Below are 19,035 nucleotides of genomic sequence, written 5' to 3'. Positions count from 1 at the left end.
CAAAATATCTTCTTGTACTTTCATCTTTTCACCTAAAGGAAACATTTTTTTAATTAATTTTTAAAATTTGTTCTTTTTTGTTATACAGGACAGTAGAATGTATTTTGACATTATTGTACATACATGGCGTATAATTTCCCATTCTTGTGGTTGCATATGATGCAGAGTTAAATACTGGTTGTGTTTTCATATATAAATTTAGGGAAATTATGTCCAATTCATTCTACTGTCTTTCCCATTCCCATCCCCCTCCCTATACTCCATTCCACGCCCCCCCAATCTGATGAACCTCCATTCCCACCCCTGACCCCAATGTAAGTCAACATCCACATATCAGAGAAAACATTCGACCTTTGTTTTTTTGGGATTGTCTTATTTCACTTAGCATGATAGCCTCCAGTTCATTCATTTACCAGCAAATGCTGTAATTAAATTGTTTTTTATGTCTGAGTATTATTCCATTTTCTTTATCCATTCATCTGTTGAAGGACACCTAGGTTGTTTTCCTAGCTTAGCTATTGTGAATTGAGTTGCTATGAACATTGATGTGGTGGTGTCACTATAGAATACTGATTTTAAGTCCTTTGAGTATAGACTGAGGAGTGGATTTCTTGGTCAAATAGTGGTTCCATTCCAAGTTTTCTGAGGAATCTCCATACTACTTTCCAGAGTGGTTGCACCAGTTTTCAGTCTCACCAGCAGCGTATGCGTGTACTAAAGGAAACATTTTATGACAGTTTTTCACATGTCGAAGTTGCCAGAATCACTACTTAACATGGGGTCATTAAGATAACTAATGGTTACTTAAGCACAAATGGCCTTTGTACCACCTCAATCCATCCGATAACCAATACAGCTACTAAGTGACTAAAAGGTAGGTAGCATATACAGTGTGAATATGCTGGACTAAGGAATAATCCATGTCCAGGCCAGATGGAGCAGGACATTGTGAACTTTCATCATGTCACGCAGAATAGTGTGAAATTTAAAATTTATGAAATGTATATTTATGGAATTTTTCACTTAATATTTTTGGGCTATAGTTGATGTGGGTGACTGAAAATGCAGAATGTGAAACAGTGAATAAGGGGGAACTACTATAAATCACATTTTGTTTGTCATCTATTGATGGACATGGGTTACTTTCATTTCCTGGCTGTTGTAAATAATGCTGCTAAGAACATGGGTGTACAAATATTTTTTTGAGAACTTGCTTTCAGTTCTTTTGGATATATACCCAAGCATGGTATTGCTGAATCATATGGTAATTCTAGTTTTAAAATTTTGAAGAACTTATGTACCATATCTCATGGTAATAGTGATAGTGTTTCAAATGTAAACCATTTACTTTTCTTTTGTTCTGATTTCTCCACATCTTTGCTAACGCTTTTTATTTTTTTGATAGAAACTATTTTAATGGGTATGAGGCAATTGTGGTTTTGTTTTGCATTTCTCTGATTAGTGATATTGGGTATCTTTTCCTATGCTTGTTGGTCATTTGTATATCTTCCTTGGAGAGATGTTTATTCACATCCTTTGCTTATTTTTAAATTAGGTTTTTTGTTTCATTTTTGTTGCCGAGTTTGATTTCTTGTTGAGTTATTTGTGGATTCTTACTACATATATGATTTGCAAATACTTTCTGCTGTCTCAGGTTGCCTTTTTACTTTGTTGAATTCTTTGATGCATAAGGTTTTGAAATCTAGATGTAGTCCAGTTTATCTGTTTTCACATTTGTTGTCCATGCTTTTAGGTGTTACGCTTCAAGAAGTCATTGGAAAGCCAATGTTATAATGCTTTTCTCTTGTGTTTTTATCTAACAGTTTCATAGTTTTAGGACTTAGATTTATGTCTGGTCCATTTTGAGTTTATTTTTGCATATGGAGTAAAGAAAAGGTTCAACTTCCTTTTATATAGATATCCAGATTGTCCTACACCATTTGTTGAAGAGACTATTTTTTCTCCATTGAATGTTCTTGGCATCCTTGTCAAATTCATTTGATTATATTTGTAAGAGTTTATTTCTGGGCTTTCTGGTTTGCGTCATGGTTCATATATCTGTCTTTACACCAATCTCCCATTCTTTTGATTACTGTAACTTTGTAATAGTTTTGAAATCTTCCAGTTTGAGACCTCCAGCTTTAGGAGTGTCTTTTGAAGAGCATCTGTTCATAATTTTGATGAAGTCCTCTTTATTAACTTTTAATAGATTAGACTTTTGTTATGTGTAAGAAATCTCTACCTCTGTGGATCACAGAGATTTTGTCTTTTTTTTTTTTTTTTAAATAAACCTTACATTTTTCCACATGGCACAGGATATGAATCAGAGTACTTTTTTGCGTATAGTTAGCAAGCATCTCTGTCATTTGTTGGAAAGACTACCTTTGTTTTCACTAACAGCCTTTGCATCTTTGTTGAAATTAAATGACCCTATATTTATGGGTCTATTTATGTTTTCTTTTTTTTGTACTGTTGATTTATTTGTCTGTGTTTATTTCAGTACCACACTTTCTAGATTACTATGGCTCCTAAGAGGTTTTGAAGTCAGGTAGCTTAACTCTTTCAACTTTGTACTTTTTTTTTTTTTTTTCCAAAGTGATTTGGATATTTTTGTTGCTTTGGATTCTCATATGACTTTTAGAATCAACTTGTTATTTTATAACAAGGACTGGGATTTTAGTTAGGATTACTTAGAATTCTTAGACCAATCTGTGGAGAAATTGTTTTATTTTTTTACAGTACTTTATGATCCATGAACATTGTATATTTTCTCATATATTTAGGTAATTTTGGTTTCTCTGTGCAATATTTTGTGATTTTCAGTTTACAATGCATTACACACCTTTGTCAGATTCATCTGTCGTTTTTAATACCAAAGGTAAAACATTTTTAAAAATAAACTATTTTTGGAATGATTATATACATATAAAAAAGTAGCACAAATAATATAAAGAGTGCCCTTATACTGTACTCCTTTACTCCTTTTACCTTACCATCAACATATGGCTTTACTATGGTACATTGTTAAAACAAAGAAATTGATATTGATACATTATTGTTAATTAAACTGCATACTTTATTCAGATTTTTATCAGCTGTTCCACTGATGTCTTTTTTTTTTTTTTCTTGTTCCCAGGATATTGTATTTAGTCCTCAGATCTTCTTAGTCATATCAAACTATTTCTTGATCTTTTTAAATTTTTCACAACCTTGACAGTTTTGAGGAGTATTGGTCAAATAATTTGTAGAAGGTCCCTTATTTTAGGGTTGTCAGGTATCTTTTTTTAGGCATTGCACATCTCTTGTGAAATGTATTTGTAAATATTTCTTATTTTTTATGCTATTATAAATGGCATTGATATTTTTAAATTTTAGTTTCTAGTTTTTTATTTCTAGTACATAGAAATAAGTTGAATTTTGTTTAGCATATTGCTCGTGCAATACTGGAATTTATTAGTTTCAATAAGTTTGATGTAGAGTACATAGGATTTTTTACTTAGTTACATTTAATGCAAATAAAAACAGATGTGTTTCTTATAGTCTATACTTCCTTAGAGTAGTCTTGCCTGTCAAGTGTTGCTTTAGGATTAGTTTTTGTTGGTTAGATTTATAAGAATTTTTTTAGTAAGGGCAGGAGATGGCCTCAGAATCAAAATATCCTACCCACATCTGTTTCATTATTGTCTGGTGCTGTGGCATCCTACTCTGACCTGCTTTCTAATACTTGAGTTCTGTCTACCTTGCTGCTTGACTCACTGCTTCACTTAGACCTCTTATCCAAAGTCACAGTATTATTTCTTAGAGAAGTTCCTGTGAAAAGTTATTAATCAGATTACCTGGGAAAAACCTGGTTTCTGAATGCCTGTGGGGTTTACACATGCTCTTACATGTATTACTTCAGTTACCTTTACCACACAGTCCCTTGAGTTAGATAATATTATTCATCCATTCAACAACAACAGCAACAAATTGTATGCCTACTCTGTGTAATGCCATATGGTAGGTACTAAGAGTGCACTAATAGGTGAGAGAAACACACAGTTGCTTATTGTCTTTCTGAAGGGAAGGTATAGACTGCTATGAGATCATTTAAGTCTAACTTAGTTTGGGGATTGGGGGAGGGAAGTTCTCTTGAGGAAATAATACAAAACCTTAAGAGTAGGAATTTTCAAGGGATGTAGGGGAAGAAGAATGTTTCAGACAGAACAACAGTTGTGAAGTTTCTGAACATTTTTTTAAATTTTTATTTTCGTAGTTGTAGATGGACAGCATGACTTTATTTTATTTCATTTTTATGTGGTGCTAAGGATCGAACCCGGTGTCTCACACATGCTAGGCAGGCGCTGTGCCACTGAGCCACAGCCACAGCCACAGCCTTGAACATTAGGTTTTTAAGGAAGCTTAAGTATATTATTTTACAGATGAAGATATAAACAAATACAGGCTGATTTACCAAGATTGTAGTAAGTGGAGGGAGCCAGATTATAACCCAGGAGTTTATAGCTTTTACCAGCTAAGTATACTTTTTTGAAGGTCAAAATAAAGTGATTTTAATTAAATTTCTCATAGAAACTGAGAATTCACCCATTTTTATATTAAAATGACTAGAATTTTTTTGTAGAATTAAAGAATTTTCTGTTTAAATAAGCTCTAAGGGGTCATTATGTTAAAAAAATATAGTGACTTGTATGTGGCATTATTCCTTCTATACTATGTGACCCAACCTTCTGCTAAGGTAGAATCATTTGTTCTAGAACCAGAAGACACTTACTCTCTAAGCCATATACAGTTGGACAAGCCACTTCAAAAAAAAATCACTGAATTTGATTTAGCGTTATTCATAAAAAGTATATATGTGTGTATATGTACTGAAAGAGAAAAGTAAATATGTGTGATTAAGTATTAAATCCAGGTAAGGATATATGCAGGTGTTCATTATATTAATTTTTCATCTTTTTGGTAACTATGAAGTTTTTCAAACTTTTAGATTAAAAAAGTTGGTATAAAAAAATCACTGAACCTGTGGTTTGTCATTTACTAATTAAAAATCAGGTAGGAGTGCCATATTGCTTTTAGTTTTTGAGGAAATATTTGGACATCTGCACTGTACAGGTATATTGTGATTACTGTTAATTGTAATTTGTTTATTTTCACTATGATAAATGACTTTCAACATAGTCATTGAATTTAAAAGGAGTTTTTATGAATAGATATTTTTACGGGCTTGTTGGGGAATGTTTAGTGCACATAATGGCTTTTGGAAACTTCCCCACAGCTATGTGTGACTGTCCCAAGTTTTTCATTGAAAACCTGTCATGAGCATGTGCAGTCATGAGCGTGTATAGTATTTGAGGAGACCATTTCATTGGTCATGAAGCTGCCTTCTTTCATAAGTGCCATTTCCCTCTCTTCTTTCCTACAGATGTTGGGAAATGCAGACATGCATTTTGTGAATATTCTCCCATTATCAAAATGGATAATTCTCCCATTATCAATATGGTTTAATATTAGGAAACACAATAGATCCATCAATATGTAAAATAAGGAAAACTAGCTTACGCTATCAGTAGATACCAAAGGACTTGACAAAGTGCATTTTCTTAAATTAATATTGCAATTAATGTGAATCTAGCTTTGTTCGCATATGATCTTTTAACCTCTTGTGGCTGTTTATTGCTTCCTTAATGTGTTGCAAGATTAAATTGAGATGTGACCTGTTTAAATTTAGTTCTGAAATCTGTCTGAGCCAGAAGCCTTTATATTGTCCTGTTTTGGGAAACTATTGTATATGTTATGTTACAATTTTTTTTTTCTTTGTCAATCCACTTTAAGAATTGATGATGAGGTGAAGACCACAAAGAAACAGACTGTAGAATTATTTATAGGACAATATAAAAATGTAATGACACTAATTTTCAGAAAGCATTTCAAGTGAGTATTTTCAAAGTAGTCCCTTTGGGAGGGAATACTTCTCTTTCAGTTACCAGCATCCTGTGAAACTCTCGGCCCTGCCTTTACCTCATAGATAGATATGTATATATCTTTCTAGAACTTTCTTAAGATTTCTTATTTGAAAGGTTCAGCTCAGTGGGATGAGAACTTCAGAACTGGAGAACGAAAAGAAAGCAAGAGTGGATATTAGAGAGTAATTCCACCCTATTGCCTCTTCTGTTTCTGTGTAAGAACTGGATTTAACAACCTTGGTTATCTCCCCTTCATCCCGAAATAATGGAGTTGGGAACTGTAGTAGATAATGTTGATCTTCTTCCAAGGCTTGATAGTTATCAGGAAGCTTGTGACTATCTGAGCTGAAATGTATTTTTAAAAATTCTGGTGTAGAGTTTGTAGTTCACTTCTTAAGACCCCCTAATTCTTCATTTGCTGTATTTAATGTAGTGAATAGACAAGGTATGAGGAGAACAGGAATAAAAAATGGAAGAAAAAAGGTCAGGGCAACTGGAAAAGAGACAGAACTTTCCCATGCCCAGGAGCTGTGTCTTATCCTCATGCTGGCAGCAGAGCAGGTGCTTTAATCAGCTTTTTTGCTGCTGTGACTAAATGATGAGACCAGCGCAATTATAGAGGAGGAAAGGTTTATTTGAGGGTTCATGGTTTCAGAGGTCTTAGTTCATACAAGACCGGCTCCATTCCTCAGGGCTCGAGGTGAGGCAGAACATCATGGTAGATGAGCATGTGAGCATGGCAGAGGGAAGTAGCTCACATCATCAGGAAGCAGAGAGAGAGTCTCCACTCTCCAGATACAAAATATATACCCCAAAGCCACGGCCCAATTCCAATCTCCAGCCTACACCATACCACTTCAATTAATCCCATCAGGGATTAATTTACTGATTGGGTTAAGACTCCTACAACTCAATCATTTCTCCTCTGAACCTTTCTGCATTGTCTCACATGTGAACTTTTGGGAGACACCTCACATCCAAACCATAGCAGCAAGTATCCCCACTTGTTTTGCAGAGTGGAATGCTAGCACTCATTTTATCATAGTGCTGACAGTTGCTCTCCCTTAGTATCTCCATGTGGAGGGCCCGTTAACGGAAACTACATGTCTGGTGAAGATCTGTTTTATGGTTGAACTTTATATAGGGTCACAAGAAATTATCTGAGCTTTTCTTATTGCACTGAGGGACTCCAACTGGTACATATTTTTGGTATGTGTATTGTATATTAAGAGTTTTCCAAATCTCATTTAAGGTTCTATCCTGTGGAAACAATTTGAAGTAGCAGTAGTAATTTAATAATGATAATAATGATAAAATGTAAGTTTTATAAGAGTAGGGACCTTATCTTTTTACTCGCCTATCCCTAGCCCTGAGTATGTGTTTAGTTATAATTGTTGAAAAGATGGATGGGTAGATGAATAACATATGGTAACTAGAATGTATGAACTGTTACTTTTATTTGTTTTATTTTTTTATGTGGTGCTAAGGATTGAACCCAGTGCCTCACACATGCTAGGCAAGCGCTTTACCACTGAGCTACAGCCCCAGGTCTGGAACTGTTACTTTTGTAGATATAGCATTAAGTGATTTAAGTAGATCATCTCATTACCTTCCAACAATGCAATAAAATATTTTATTCTGTATTTTGCCAAATCAAATTCATCATTGACCACAAGGAACAAATTTATTTCCAGCTGCAGAAATGGGAGGAAAACTGAACTACATCATAGTGCTTTCTTTTTGTTTAAAAAATTTTATGCCTATCATTAGAACTATTTTAGATTCATTTAGATGTAGTTTTAAAAATTGTATCATTAATGTGTGTACCTTAAAAGGAAAATAAATTTGTGTGAAACAACTTGACATCCAGAGTCTTATTCTTGTGCATCATTTTCCAACTGAGTCAGTTTTTGTTTGTCCACACAATGTTGACTCTGTACCATTAAGAGTGTTGGCAGTACTCTTGATTATAGAGTCTTACGCCATTCTTAATAGTTTTTTTCCAAGCTGCTGAAACCTATTTTGTAAGGATTGATGCTAAGAATTCATTCATTTTTATCAGTTGAAACATCACTGAGTTAGGTACCTTTTAACCAAGTCAGCAAGATGCAAACCAAAATGTGAACAGTGGTTTTTCTCAGTGGTGGTTGGATTACAAATGATTCTTGTTTTCCTTATAATTGCCTGTTTTCCACAATTTTTTCACACACATATACATACTTAAAACATGCCCTTGCTTCAACTGTGGAACCTGGTCATATTTCATCTTCTATAATCTCCTTTGGGAAAGTTTAGAAGTAGAGTTCATCACTGATGGTAATGCTGCCTTGGATCCAGAAGATCCCTTCAGTCTGCCCCTGGTGGGGCCAGGTTCTCTGCTGACCTCCAGTGGCTAGAGGCTGCATGGCACTAAGCAAAAGGTTCTTATGTTGCTTTTTTGGTTAGTGCCAGACTTTCAGACTCCCACTAGGATTTTTAAGAAAGATCTTTGTAATTGTCTTTGAATCCATATACTGAGTTATTCTTACTTGTCTGTCTTCCAATGCATCTTAAGCCTTCCTTTTTGGAAATGGAGAAGCTCTTATAAAAACTGCCCATAAATACTACATGAAGACAAAATATAAAGTGAACAGAACATAGAACAGAATTTGGATGATAAAGTTAAGCCTGAATTCTGAGTAAGCTTCTAAGTTTGCTTTTAATTTTTATATTTAGGGTTATATTTTTGTCATTGTGTTTTTGTTTTTGTGTGGGTTTTTGTTTGTTTTAGAGGTGTATGGTTTGGAATAGGAAAAGGTCCATAGGCAGCAGTGATCCTTGTCCTAGAATCAGAACAGTAAGACCTTCCTGTTGAAACCATCTGCCTCTTTGTACTGACTGCCATGGATAATCGTAGCAGATGAAGAGCTTGAAGCAGTTTCTACATTTGGAACCCTACTGGGCATTAGTGAGGCAGGCAGGAAGCACCCATCAAAGAAAAGTAAGTCATTGAAGCAAAAGTACATGCTAATTTTCCAATCAGGGAACTGTTAACCCTCTGAAATTTATGATTCTTCTGATATCCATTTTAACATTTGATCTATCCAGTTTATTAAAAACTCTATTTATTATACCCCTTAAGTAATTTTTTGTTATATTGTCAAAGTGTTGCATTGTAATTATCTTAGAATCACTCTTGTCCAAAGCCTGTAAAAAGTCACTTTTATGTCTGATTATCGATCGATGTAATTTTAAGGTTTTTGCTTCTAAAGAATTAAAAACCACCACATTATGCAGTATACTTGCTGCCATGATATGGTTTGAGAATGAAACCACTACTATCTAATCCACTAGTGGTCTTCAAATATTCTGTAATCTTTTTTGCTCCATAACCTTAATATTAAGGCAACCTAAATGTTGTAAATGTTTCAGTTTATTAACAGACTCTTGTTATTTCTTCCAGGACCATTGTGGTAGTTTCCTTACTAGACTCCTTGTTCTCTGTTAGAAAGCCCAACACCATACATTTATTGCTGCATATCACAAACAGGATAAAATTCAGATTTGATTATCTTTATTCTTATTTATTCTACTGATTTATGCATATTTGTTTTTAGCATGCTACTTTCTCATTATGTCCACTTATTCACCAAATTTAGAAAGTTAAAGTATTATATTGTCTCTGGCAGTGTCTCTTGCTATCCATTTTCACACTGATCCTTAGACCATAAATGAAAAAAAGATATTTCCTATTGGACTAGTTACTTTCCTTCTGAGTCTGTTCGTTTGTTCGTTCTTTTCTTTTCTTCTCTTCTCTTTCTTTTTAGTTTGTTCTTTTTAGAAATACATGACAGTACAGTTATACACACATGGAGTATAGCTTCCCATTCTTGTGGTTGTACATGATGTGGAGATACATTGATTGTCTGTTCATATACGAACGTAGGAAAGTTAATATCCAGTTCATTCTACTGTCTTTCTTATTCTCATCCCCCTCTTTTCCCTTCATTCCCCTTTGTCTAATCCAGTGAACTTCTATTCTTCCTCCCTCCCTTTATTTTGAGTTAGCATCCACATATGGGAGAGCTTGTGAGTCCTTTCTGGCAAATCTTTTGGGGATTAAAAATATTCTTGGCTTCTTACTGGCCAGTTAGGCAAATTAACCAGCTCAGCTAGTTTAACCTTATTAACACTGAATATGGACCTAAATTGGACATAGTAGGCTTATTTTACGTTCATAGGTCTTCATGTTATTAAATTTAGGTTCTAAAATTATTATTATTATTGCCAATATGAAAGGCAAATGTCATTTGGTAGTTTAATTTGTAACTTCCTGATTGCAGCTGAGCATGTTTTTGTGTTTATTGGCCACTTATGTTTCAAAAATTAAAACATATATTCATTCCACTTATCCTTTTTGGGAGAGGGTGGGTTGTCTCAAAGGGGAGAGTGAGTTATACCTTTTTATTTTCTATTTTTATTGCTGTCTTAAGGATGTTTCTCGAGAGTTCCACCCAGGTACCACCTCTTAACTTTTGACTGACAGTAGGATTGCATCAGATTTCTAAGTCCCTATTGCCCATGATTTTGCCCACAGATACCCAGGCAAAACAGACAGGGAGGTTGCTGTTATAATTCGTAAAATAACATGCTAAAGATCTAAAGGTAACTCCTGCTCACTTTGGTCCGTGCTGACCTGTTCTAATTAGGACTTGTTTTTACAGATTTTTATGCTCCTTTCTTCCTGAGTCTTAGAATCTTTGGTCTGTGTAAAGGTTACAAAAGTCCCTTTCAAGGTAATTTCTGTTTTTCTTACTGGGGAAAAGAAGTCTTTGGACTACATTCTTCAGTCTTGAGAGAGTAGTCCTAAGGATAACAGGTTGTCAAGAAATGTAACATCCTATTTTCTTAAGCCAGAGCAAGGTCAGAATGGCCTTAGGGAAATTGTTTGTTGTCGTTGTTGTTTTGTTTTGTTTTTAAGAAAAGCAAGTGGTCCAGTTTATAGAATTATTCCTTAACTTCATGTTCCCACTGGTCATGTCTGTGTGCTATCTATCACTGTGTTGACCTCAAAAAACTAATTGGGAAGTATTCCTTCTTGGTATCTTTTCTGGAATAATTGTGTAAACTTGGCATTTTTGGCTTCTTACATGTTTAGCAGAATCTGCTAGTTAGTAGATGTTTAGCAATAGAGTTTTGTGGGAGGTTTGAATTACAAGTTGTTTCTTTAATAATTTTAGGACCATTTATATTTTCAATTTCTTATAGTGTCAGTTTTGGTAAGTTGTATTTCCATGGAAAATTTTCCATTTACATTTTTAAACTTGTTGCCATTAAGTTGTTGATAATAACTATCAAGGGGAAAAGCTTAGAAAGTGTATTTTTGAAAGAGAAAAATACATTAAGAGTTTATGCTAGGCTGGGCCTGGTGGCATATGTCAGTAATCCCAGCAACTCAAGAGGCTAAGGCAGAAGAAGTATCACAAGTTTGAGGCTAGCCTCAGTAACTTAGTGAGGCCCTAAGCAACTTATTGAGACTGTCTCAAAATAAAAAGGGCTAGGGATGTAGCTGGGTTCAATCCCAGTACCAAAAGGGGGGAAAAAAAAGAGAGTTTAGCAAGATGTAGCTTAGAGCACTTGCCTAGCATGTACAGAGCCCTGGGTTCTAGTCCCATTACCTCTTAAATAAATAATAGAATTTTTAAAATCATGTGTTACTTTCAATAAAGATTAAATATTATAGATAGGCTATTTAATCACCTTATTTTTATTTATTTAAAAATTTAACAGATAACATTGTATGTTTTTATTGTGTATAGCATGATATTTTGAAGTCTGTACATTGTTGAATGGTTAAATTGAATTAATTAACAAATGTAGTGCCTCCGATAATTATCAATTTTGTGTTAAGAACACATAATACCACCCCACTCTCTATACATTTTTCAAGAATTCAGTATGTATCATTAACTATAGTCACCTTACTGTATCTAAATCTTCTGAAGTTTGTTCCTCCTAACCGTAATTGTGTATCCTTTGACTAATAGCTCCCCATTCTTCATTCCCCCTAACTACCATGTCTGGTGATCACCATATACTCTCTATTTCTATGAGAGCAACTTTTTAGATACCACATGAATGAAATAATACAGTATTTCTCTTTCTGTGCCTGGTTTATTCCACATAATGCCCTCCAGGTTTATTCATGTTGTGATAGATGTCAGGATTTCATTTTTCTTTCAGTAGTTGAATAGTATTCAGTTGTATATGTATACCACATTTTCTTTTTCCATTTATCTAATGATGGGCTCTTAGACTGATTCCTTATCTCTTTTTTTTTTTTAATTTGGAAAACATTTTTAATGGAAAAAAGGGAAAATTTTTCTAAGTTTTTCTTGACTATAAGAACGTTACATGATTTTAAATTTCTTAGAAAAGTTTAATGTCCAAATCAGATGCATTTATTTTCATCATGCATTTTTTTTTATCGTGAACAAATGGGATACATGTTGTTTCTCTGTTTGTACATGGAGTAAAGGCATACCATTTGTGTAACCATAAATTTACATAGGGTAATGTTGTTTGATTCATTCTGTTATTTTTTTCCCTTCCCCCCACCCCTCCCACCTCTCTTTTCCCTCTATACAGTCCCTCCTTTCTCCATTCTTGCCCCCCTCTCACCCCCCATTATGTGTCATCATCCGCTTATCAGCGAGATCATTTGTCCTTCGATTTTTTGAAATTGGCTTATCTCACTTAGCATGATATTCTCCAATTTCATCCATTTGCTTGCAAATGCCGTAATTTTATCATTCTTTACGGCTGAGTAAATTCCATTGTATATATATATACCACAGTTTCTTTATCCATTCATCAATTGAAGGACATCTAGGTTGGTTCCACAATCTGGCTATTGTGAATTGAGCAGCTATGAACATTGATGTGACTGCATCACTGTAGTATGCTGATTTTAAGTCCTTTGGGTATAGGCCAAGGAATGGGATAGCTAGGTCAAATGGTGGTTCCATTCCAAACTTTCTGAGGAATCTCCATACTGCTTTCCAGAGTGGCTGCACTAATTTGCATCCCCACCAGCAATGTATGAGTGTACCTTTTTCCCCACATCCTCGCCAACACCTATGGTTGCTTGTGTTCTTGATAATCGCCATTCTAATTGGGGTGAGAGAGAATCTTAGGGTAGTTTTGATTTGCATTTCTCTTACTACTAGAGATGTTGAACATTTTTTCATTTATCTGTTGATTGCTTGTAGATCTTCTTCTGTGAAGTGTCTGTTCATTTCCTTAGCCCATTTGTTGATTGGATTGTTTGTATTCTTGGTGTAGAGTTTTTTGAGTTCTTTATAGATTCTGGAAATTAGTGCTCTATCTGAAGTATGAGTGGCATAGATTTTCTCCCACTCTGTAGGCTCTCTCTTCGCATTACTGATAGTTTCCTTTGCTGAGAGAAAGCTTTTTAGTTTGAATCTATCCCAGTTGTTGATTCTTGCTTTATTTCTTGTGCTATGGGAGTCCTGTTAAGGAAGTCTGATCCTAAGCCAATAAGGTGAAGATTTGGACCTACTTTTTCTTTGTCTAGTGTGAGAAAATTGTATTTATTTGGGTTTGTGTCCATGTCCTCTTTTCTGTACCATTGATCTACCTGTCTATTTTGGTACCAATACCATGCCGTTTTTGTTACTATTGCTTTGTAATAGAGTTGAAGATCTGGTATTGCGATACCCCCTGTTTCGCTCTTTCTACTGAGGATTGCTTTAGCTATTCTGGGTTTCTTATTCTTCCAGATGAATTTCATAATTGTTTGCTCTATTTCTGTAAGGTACATCATTGGGATTTTAATTGGACTTGCATTGAATCTGTATAGCACTTTTGGTAGTATGGCCATTTTGACAATATTAATTCTGCCTATCCAAGAACATGGGAGATCTTTCCATCTTCTAAGGTTTTCTTTAATTTCTTTCTTTAGTGTTCTGTTGTTCTCATTGTAGAGGTCTTTCACCTCTTTTGTTAGATTGATTCCCAAGTATTTTATTTTTTTCAAGGATATTATGAATGGGGTAGTTTTCCTAACTTCTCTTTTTGAAGATTCATCTCTTATGTATAAAAATGCATTAGATTTATGAGCATTGATCTTGTAACCTGCTACTTTACTGAATTCACTTATGAGTTCTAAAAGTTTACTGGTGGAATTTCCCGGTTCCTCTAAATATATAATCATGTCATCAGCAAATAGGGATAGTTTGAGTTCTTTTTTTCCTGTTCATATCCCTTTAATTTCTTTGGTCTGTCTAATTGCTCTGGCTAGTTTCAAGGACAGTGTTGAATAGAAGTGGTGAAAGAGGGCATCCCTGCCTTGTTCCAGTTTTTAGGGGGAATGCTTTCAGTTTTCACCATTTAGAATGATATTAGCCGTGGGCTTAGCATAGATGGCCTTTTCAATGTTAAGGAATGTTCCCACTATCCCTATTTTTTCTAGTGTTTTGAGCATAAAAGGATGCTGTATTTTATTGAATGCTTTTTCTGCCTCTATCGAAATAATCATGTGATTCTTTATCTTGACTATTGTGAACAGTGCTGCCATAAACATTGGAGTATGGATCTCTCTTTGACATCATACTGATTTTGTATCCCTTACATATATACCCTGTTGGCCATTTGTATATATTCTTTTGAGAAATGTCTATTCAGGGTTTTTGTCTGTTTTTAAATTAAGTCATTTGTATTGTTGCTATGTAGTTGTTTAAAGTCCTTGTACACTGTGGATATTGGCCCCTGTTGGTTTATAATTTGCAAATGTTTTCTCCCATTCTGTAGGTTGTTGCTGTAGATTATTTCCTTTATTGTGTGGTAGCTTTTTTTTTTTTTTTTTTTTTTTTTTAATTTTATTGTAAACAAATGGGATACATGTTGCCTCTCTGTTTGTACATGGTGCAAAGGCATACCATTTGTGTAATCATAAATCCACATACAATAATGTTGTTTGATTCATTCTGTTATTTTTTCCCCTTCCCCCCACCCCTCCCACCCCTCTTTACCCTCTATACAGTACTTTCTTCCTCCATACTTGCCCCCCTCCCTAACCCTAACTCTAACCCTAACACTAACTCTTCCCTCCCCCCCATTATGTGTCATCCTCCACTTATTAGCGATATCATTCGTCCCTTGTCTTTTTGAGATTGGCTTATCTCACTTAGCATGATATTCTCCAATTTCATCCATTTGCCTGCAAATGCCATAATTTTGTCATTCTTTATGGCTGAGTAATATTCCATTGTGTATATATACCACAGTTTCTTTATCCACTCGTCAATTGAAGGGCATCTAGGTTGGTTCCATAGTCTGGCTATTGTGAATTGAGCAGCTATGAACATTGATGTGGCTGTGTCTCTGTAGTATGCTGATTTTAGATCCTTTGGGTATAGGCCAAGGAGTGGGATAGCTGGGTCAAATGGAGGGTCCATTCCAAGTTTTCTAAGGAATCTCCACACTGCTTTCCAGAGTGGCTGCACTAATTTGCAGCCCCACCAGCAATGTATGAGTGTACCTTTCTCCCCACATCCTCACCAACACCTGTTGCTTGTATTTTTGATAATTGCCGTTCTAATTGGGGTGAGATGGAATCTTAGGGTGGTTTTGATTTGCATTTCTCTTATTACTAGAGATGTTGAACATTTTTTCATATGTTTATTGATTGCTTGTAGATCTTCTTCTGTGAAGTGTCTATTCATTTCCTTAGCCCATTTGTCGATTGGATTATTTGTATTCTTGGTGTAGAGTTTTTTGAGTTCTTTATAGATTCTGGAGATTAGCGCTCTATCTGAAGTATGATTGGCAAAGATATTCTCCCACTCTGTAGGCTCTTTCTTCACATTACTGATAGTTTCCTTTGCTGAGAGAAAGCTTTTTAGTTTGAATGTGTGGTAGCTTTTTAGTTTGAGGTAATCTGTTTTGTCTATTTTTGCTTCTGTTGTCTGTGCTTTTAAAATTTTATTCAACAAATCCTTGCCCAAATCAATACCATAGAGCATTTCCTCAGTTTTGTATTTTTCCCTTATACTGAAAGTGTTTATTTGCTTTATCTGTAACATATGTGTGTATGTTAAGTTTCAAAATAAACCATGTCAGTATTAAATTTTTAAAAAATTAAGTTTGTCTTAATGTTAAACATATCCATGATTCCAAAGTCAAAACTATAAAACCAAAGTACAGCAGGAAAATATAAATTTCTTTCCATTTTCTTTCTTTTTTTTTTTTTTTGGAGGTTGGGGGGACAAATATAACCAAGTATGTATATGTGTATGTATGTATATCATGTATGTGTATGTATGTATATATATAATCTCCATGTATATGTGTGTGTGTTTATATTTCTTCTACTTTCTTTTCCATATTTCTTACTTAAGATATCTTTTCTTTACGAACTCTTCTGTACCTGGCTTTTTTACTTAATAGTGTATCTTGAATATTGCATTTGGCAACATACAGGGATCTTTTTTGTTCCTTTTTTTAACAGCCTAGTACATCATTGTTAAGGTACACCATACTTTATTTAACCAGTTTCCTATCCTGTTGATAGAGATTTGAGGAAATAGTAACTTTTAAAAAGATACTTTCTTTTTTTTTAAAATTTTTTAAAATTTTAATTTATTTTTATTGTAAACAAATGGGATACATGTTGTTTCTGTTTGTACATGGAGTAACAGCATACCATTTCCATAATCATACATTTACACAGGGTAATGATGTTTGATTCATTCTGTTATTTTTTCCTTCCCCCCACCCCTCCCACCCCTCTTTTCCCTCTATACAGTTCCTCCTTCCTCCATTCTTGCCCCCCTCCACCCCCTTATTATGTGTCATCATCCGCTTATCAGCGAGATCATTCGTCCTTTGGTTTTTTTGAGATTGGCTTATCTCACTTAGCATGATATTCTCCAATCTCATCCATTTGCCTGCAAATGTCATAATTTTATTATTTATAGCTCAGTAATATTCCATTGTATATATATACCACAGTTTCTTTATCCATTCATCAATTGAAGGACATCTAGGTTGGTTCCACAGTCTGGCTTTTTAAAAAGATATTTTCTATTCTGTAGACCGTAGCTTTGTTGCATTGACCAGTACAACTACTTAACATAATTTTAACAGCATTTTTATTTCACACTTTTTTATTTATACGTCACTGCAAAAGCTTATTTTGTAATATGGTGTCAGTGTGTAGTGTGCTGGGAACTGAATATAGTTTTTAATTGGGAAAATAAATTATTATTAAATTATTTTACAATGATTTCTCCAGATGGTTTTAGTAAAGTAAGCTCGAATCTTGTGGCCTTTGCCTTATATAAGTGCATTTATGTAACTTAAAAGACCTCTATTTCTAATGGTATCATTTTCAGCCCTCAATGTGTAGTTCAATTTAGTCTCATTAATTTGTTGCTCAGGTAAAGGGATTCTTCATCTTTATAACACCTCAAAGACATTCTCATTATAATTTGTCAAGTTTTCAGCTAACTGATCTAATAGTCATCTGCTTAAGGAATTATTAACTCCTGAACTAGATAGTTATTGTCTATGTTAAGTGTGTGATAATTAAGATGTGTAAATATTTCAGATTTCCATGATTTGGTGAATAAAGCATTCTCCCAAATTGCATATAACCAGTGGTTCCCTCTGTTTACTCAAATTTTTTTTTGTTTAAAGAATTTTAGTAATGATTTCCCCTTCGTAAATCTTTAGTGGTATTTCAAGAGCGTTATGGAATCTTAATTACATAGTCTTTTCTTCAACCCCTCTTCTGAGAATCCGTACTCATCCACACCTCTCACATACCGTTAGTATTATCTCATTGCTTATCCTGGAGAGGATTTAATGCAGCCTTGATATAGCAAAATATTGTAAGTATTTTACTCTTCCCGGGCATTGCGGAGACATTGGAGTATTTGGAGTAATTTGCCTCCTGTTTACCTCTCCTCTTTAGCATATGTGCTGCTGTTGTCATTGTCATGTTTATGTCAAATGCCACAAGACACAATTGCTGTTTTTTATAGTTCAGTGTCATATGCTGTACTTACTGTGCCATTTACTTGTATTATCTCATTTAATTCTTGAAACAGTCTTATTATGCTTATATCTTAAAAACTAGGGCATAGAGAGCTTATGAAATTTAAGTTCTCACAGCCAGTAAGTTAGATTTAAACCCAGGCAATATGAGTCCAGAACCTGACCTCTTAAACAGTATAAACAAAAGTCATGATTATTATTTTTTTCCCTTTCTCAGAATGACATGAACCAAAAAGATCTTGTTTAAGTAATTTTAAGATATTTGACTGTTGAACTAATGGGCTCACCCTGACCAAGTAAGAGGTAATGTTAATTTTTGTTATTGTTGTTCTTCTAGCTGATATAGCCCAGAGATATAGGATAAGCAAATACCCAACCCTCAAATTGTTTCGTAATGGGATGATGATGAAGAGAGAATACAGGGGTCAACGATCAGTGAAAGCCCTTGCAGATTACATCAGGCAACAAAAAAGTGACCCCATTCAAGAAATTCAGGACTTAGCAGAAATCACCACTCTTGATGTAAGTTAACTTTTGCTAGATCAAATGAACATTTAATTGATGTAAACAAATTCTAACGCAACAAAGGATCTGAACATTCTCTTATAGTTCATTGCGATGGATTTGACATATACATACTTAGTGGGTTGAATTTTTCTTGAGTTAATTCTCAAGAAAAATGCTAATGGTTTACTGAACTTATGGATAAAATATATAGCATACAGTAAAGTTGCTCTAATTTGAATTAAATTACGGGCAATGGGATAGAAGTTAAAATCAAACATACATAACCAAAGTTGCCTTATTTTTCTTAGTGGAGACCTTCAGGTTATCTGCTTTAATTACTCCTTTGTCAGCTCTTTCTGTAAGTTTTAGCATCCTCTGGAATAGCCCCCTCTTCATAAACTTAGCAAAACCCTTTCTTTGTACACTAAGTAGTGTTTTAAAAAATAGTGTACAACAAACAGAAGAAAAACTACTGAGTTTGGACTTTATCACAGTCACTGATTTT

General features: G+C 34.4%; 1 protein-coding gene across 2 annotated transcripts in view; it reads left to right on the top strand.

The window, feature by feature from the left end:
- The window catches only part of ERP44 (endoplasmic reticulum protein 44), a 93,616-nt gene that overhangs the window by 35,711 nt on the left and 38,870 nt on the right, over positions 1–19,035 (top strand). For both annotated transcript variants that reach the window (XM_079112260.1, XM_079112259.1), the window contains one exon: positions 18,361–18,545. In XM_079112260.1, coding sequence (XP_078968386.1) covers positions 18,361–18,545 — 185 coding nt within the window. The remainder of the gene's footprint in view (positions 1–18,360; positions 18,546–19,035) is intronic.

Source organism: Sciurus vulgaris, assembly GCF_902686455.1.
Source record: "Sciurus vulgaris genome assembly, chromosome: 15".
NCBI classification, from domain to species: Eukaryota; Metazoa; Chordata; class Mammalia; order Rodentia; family Sciuridae; genus Sciurus; species Sciurus vulgaris.
Note: the sequence above shows the minus strand (reverse complement) of the source record. Positions and strands in the feature narration are given on the sequence as shown.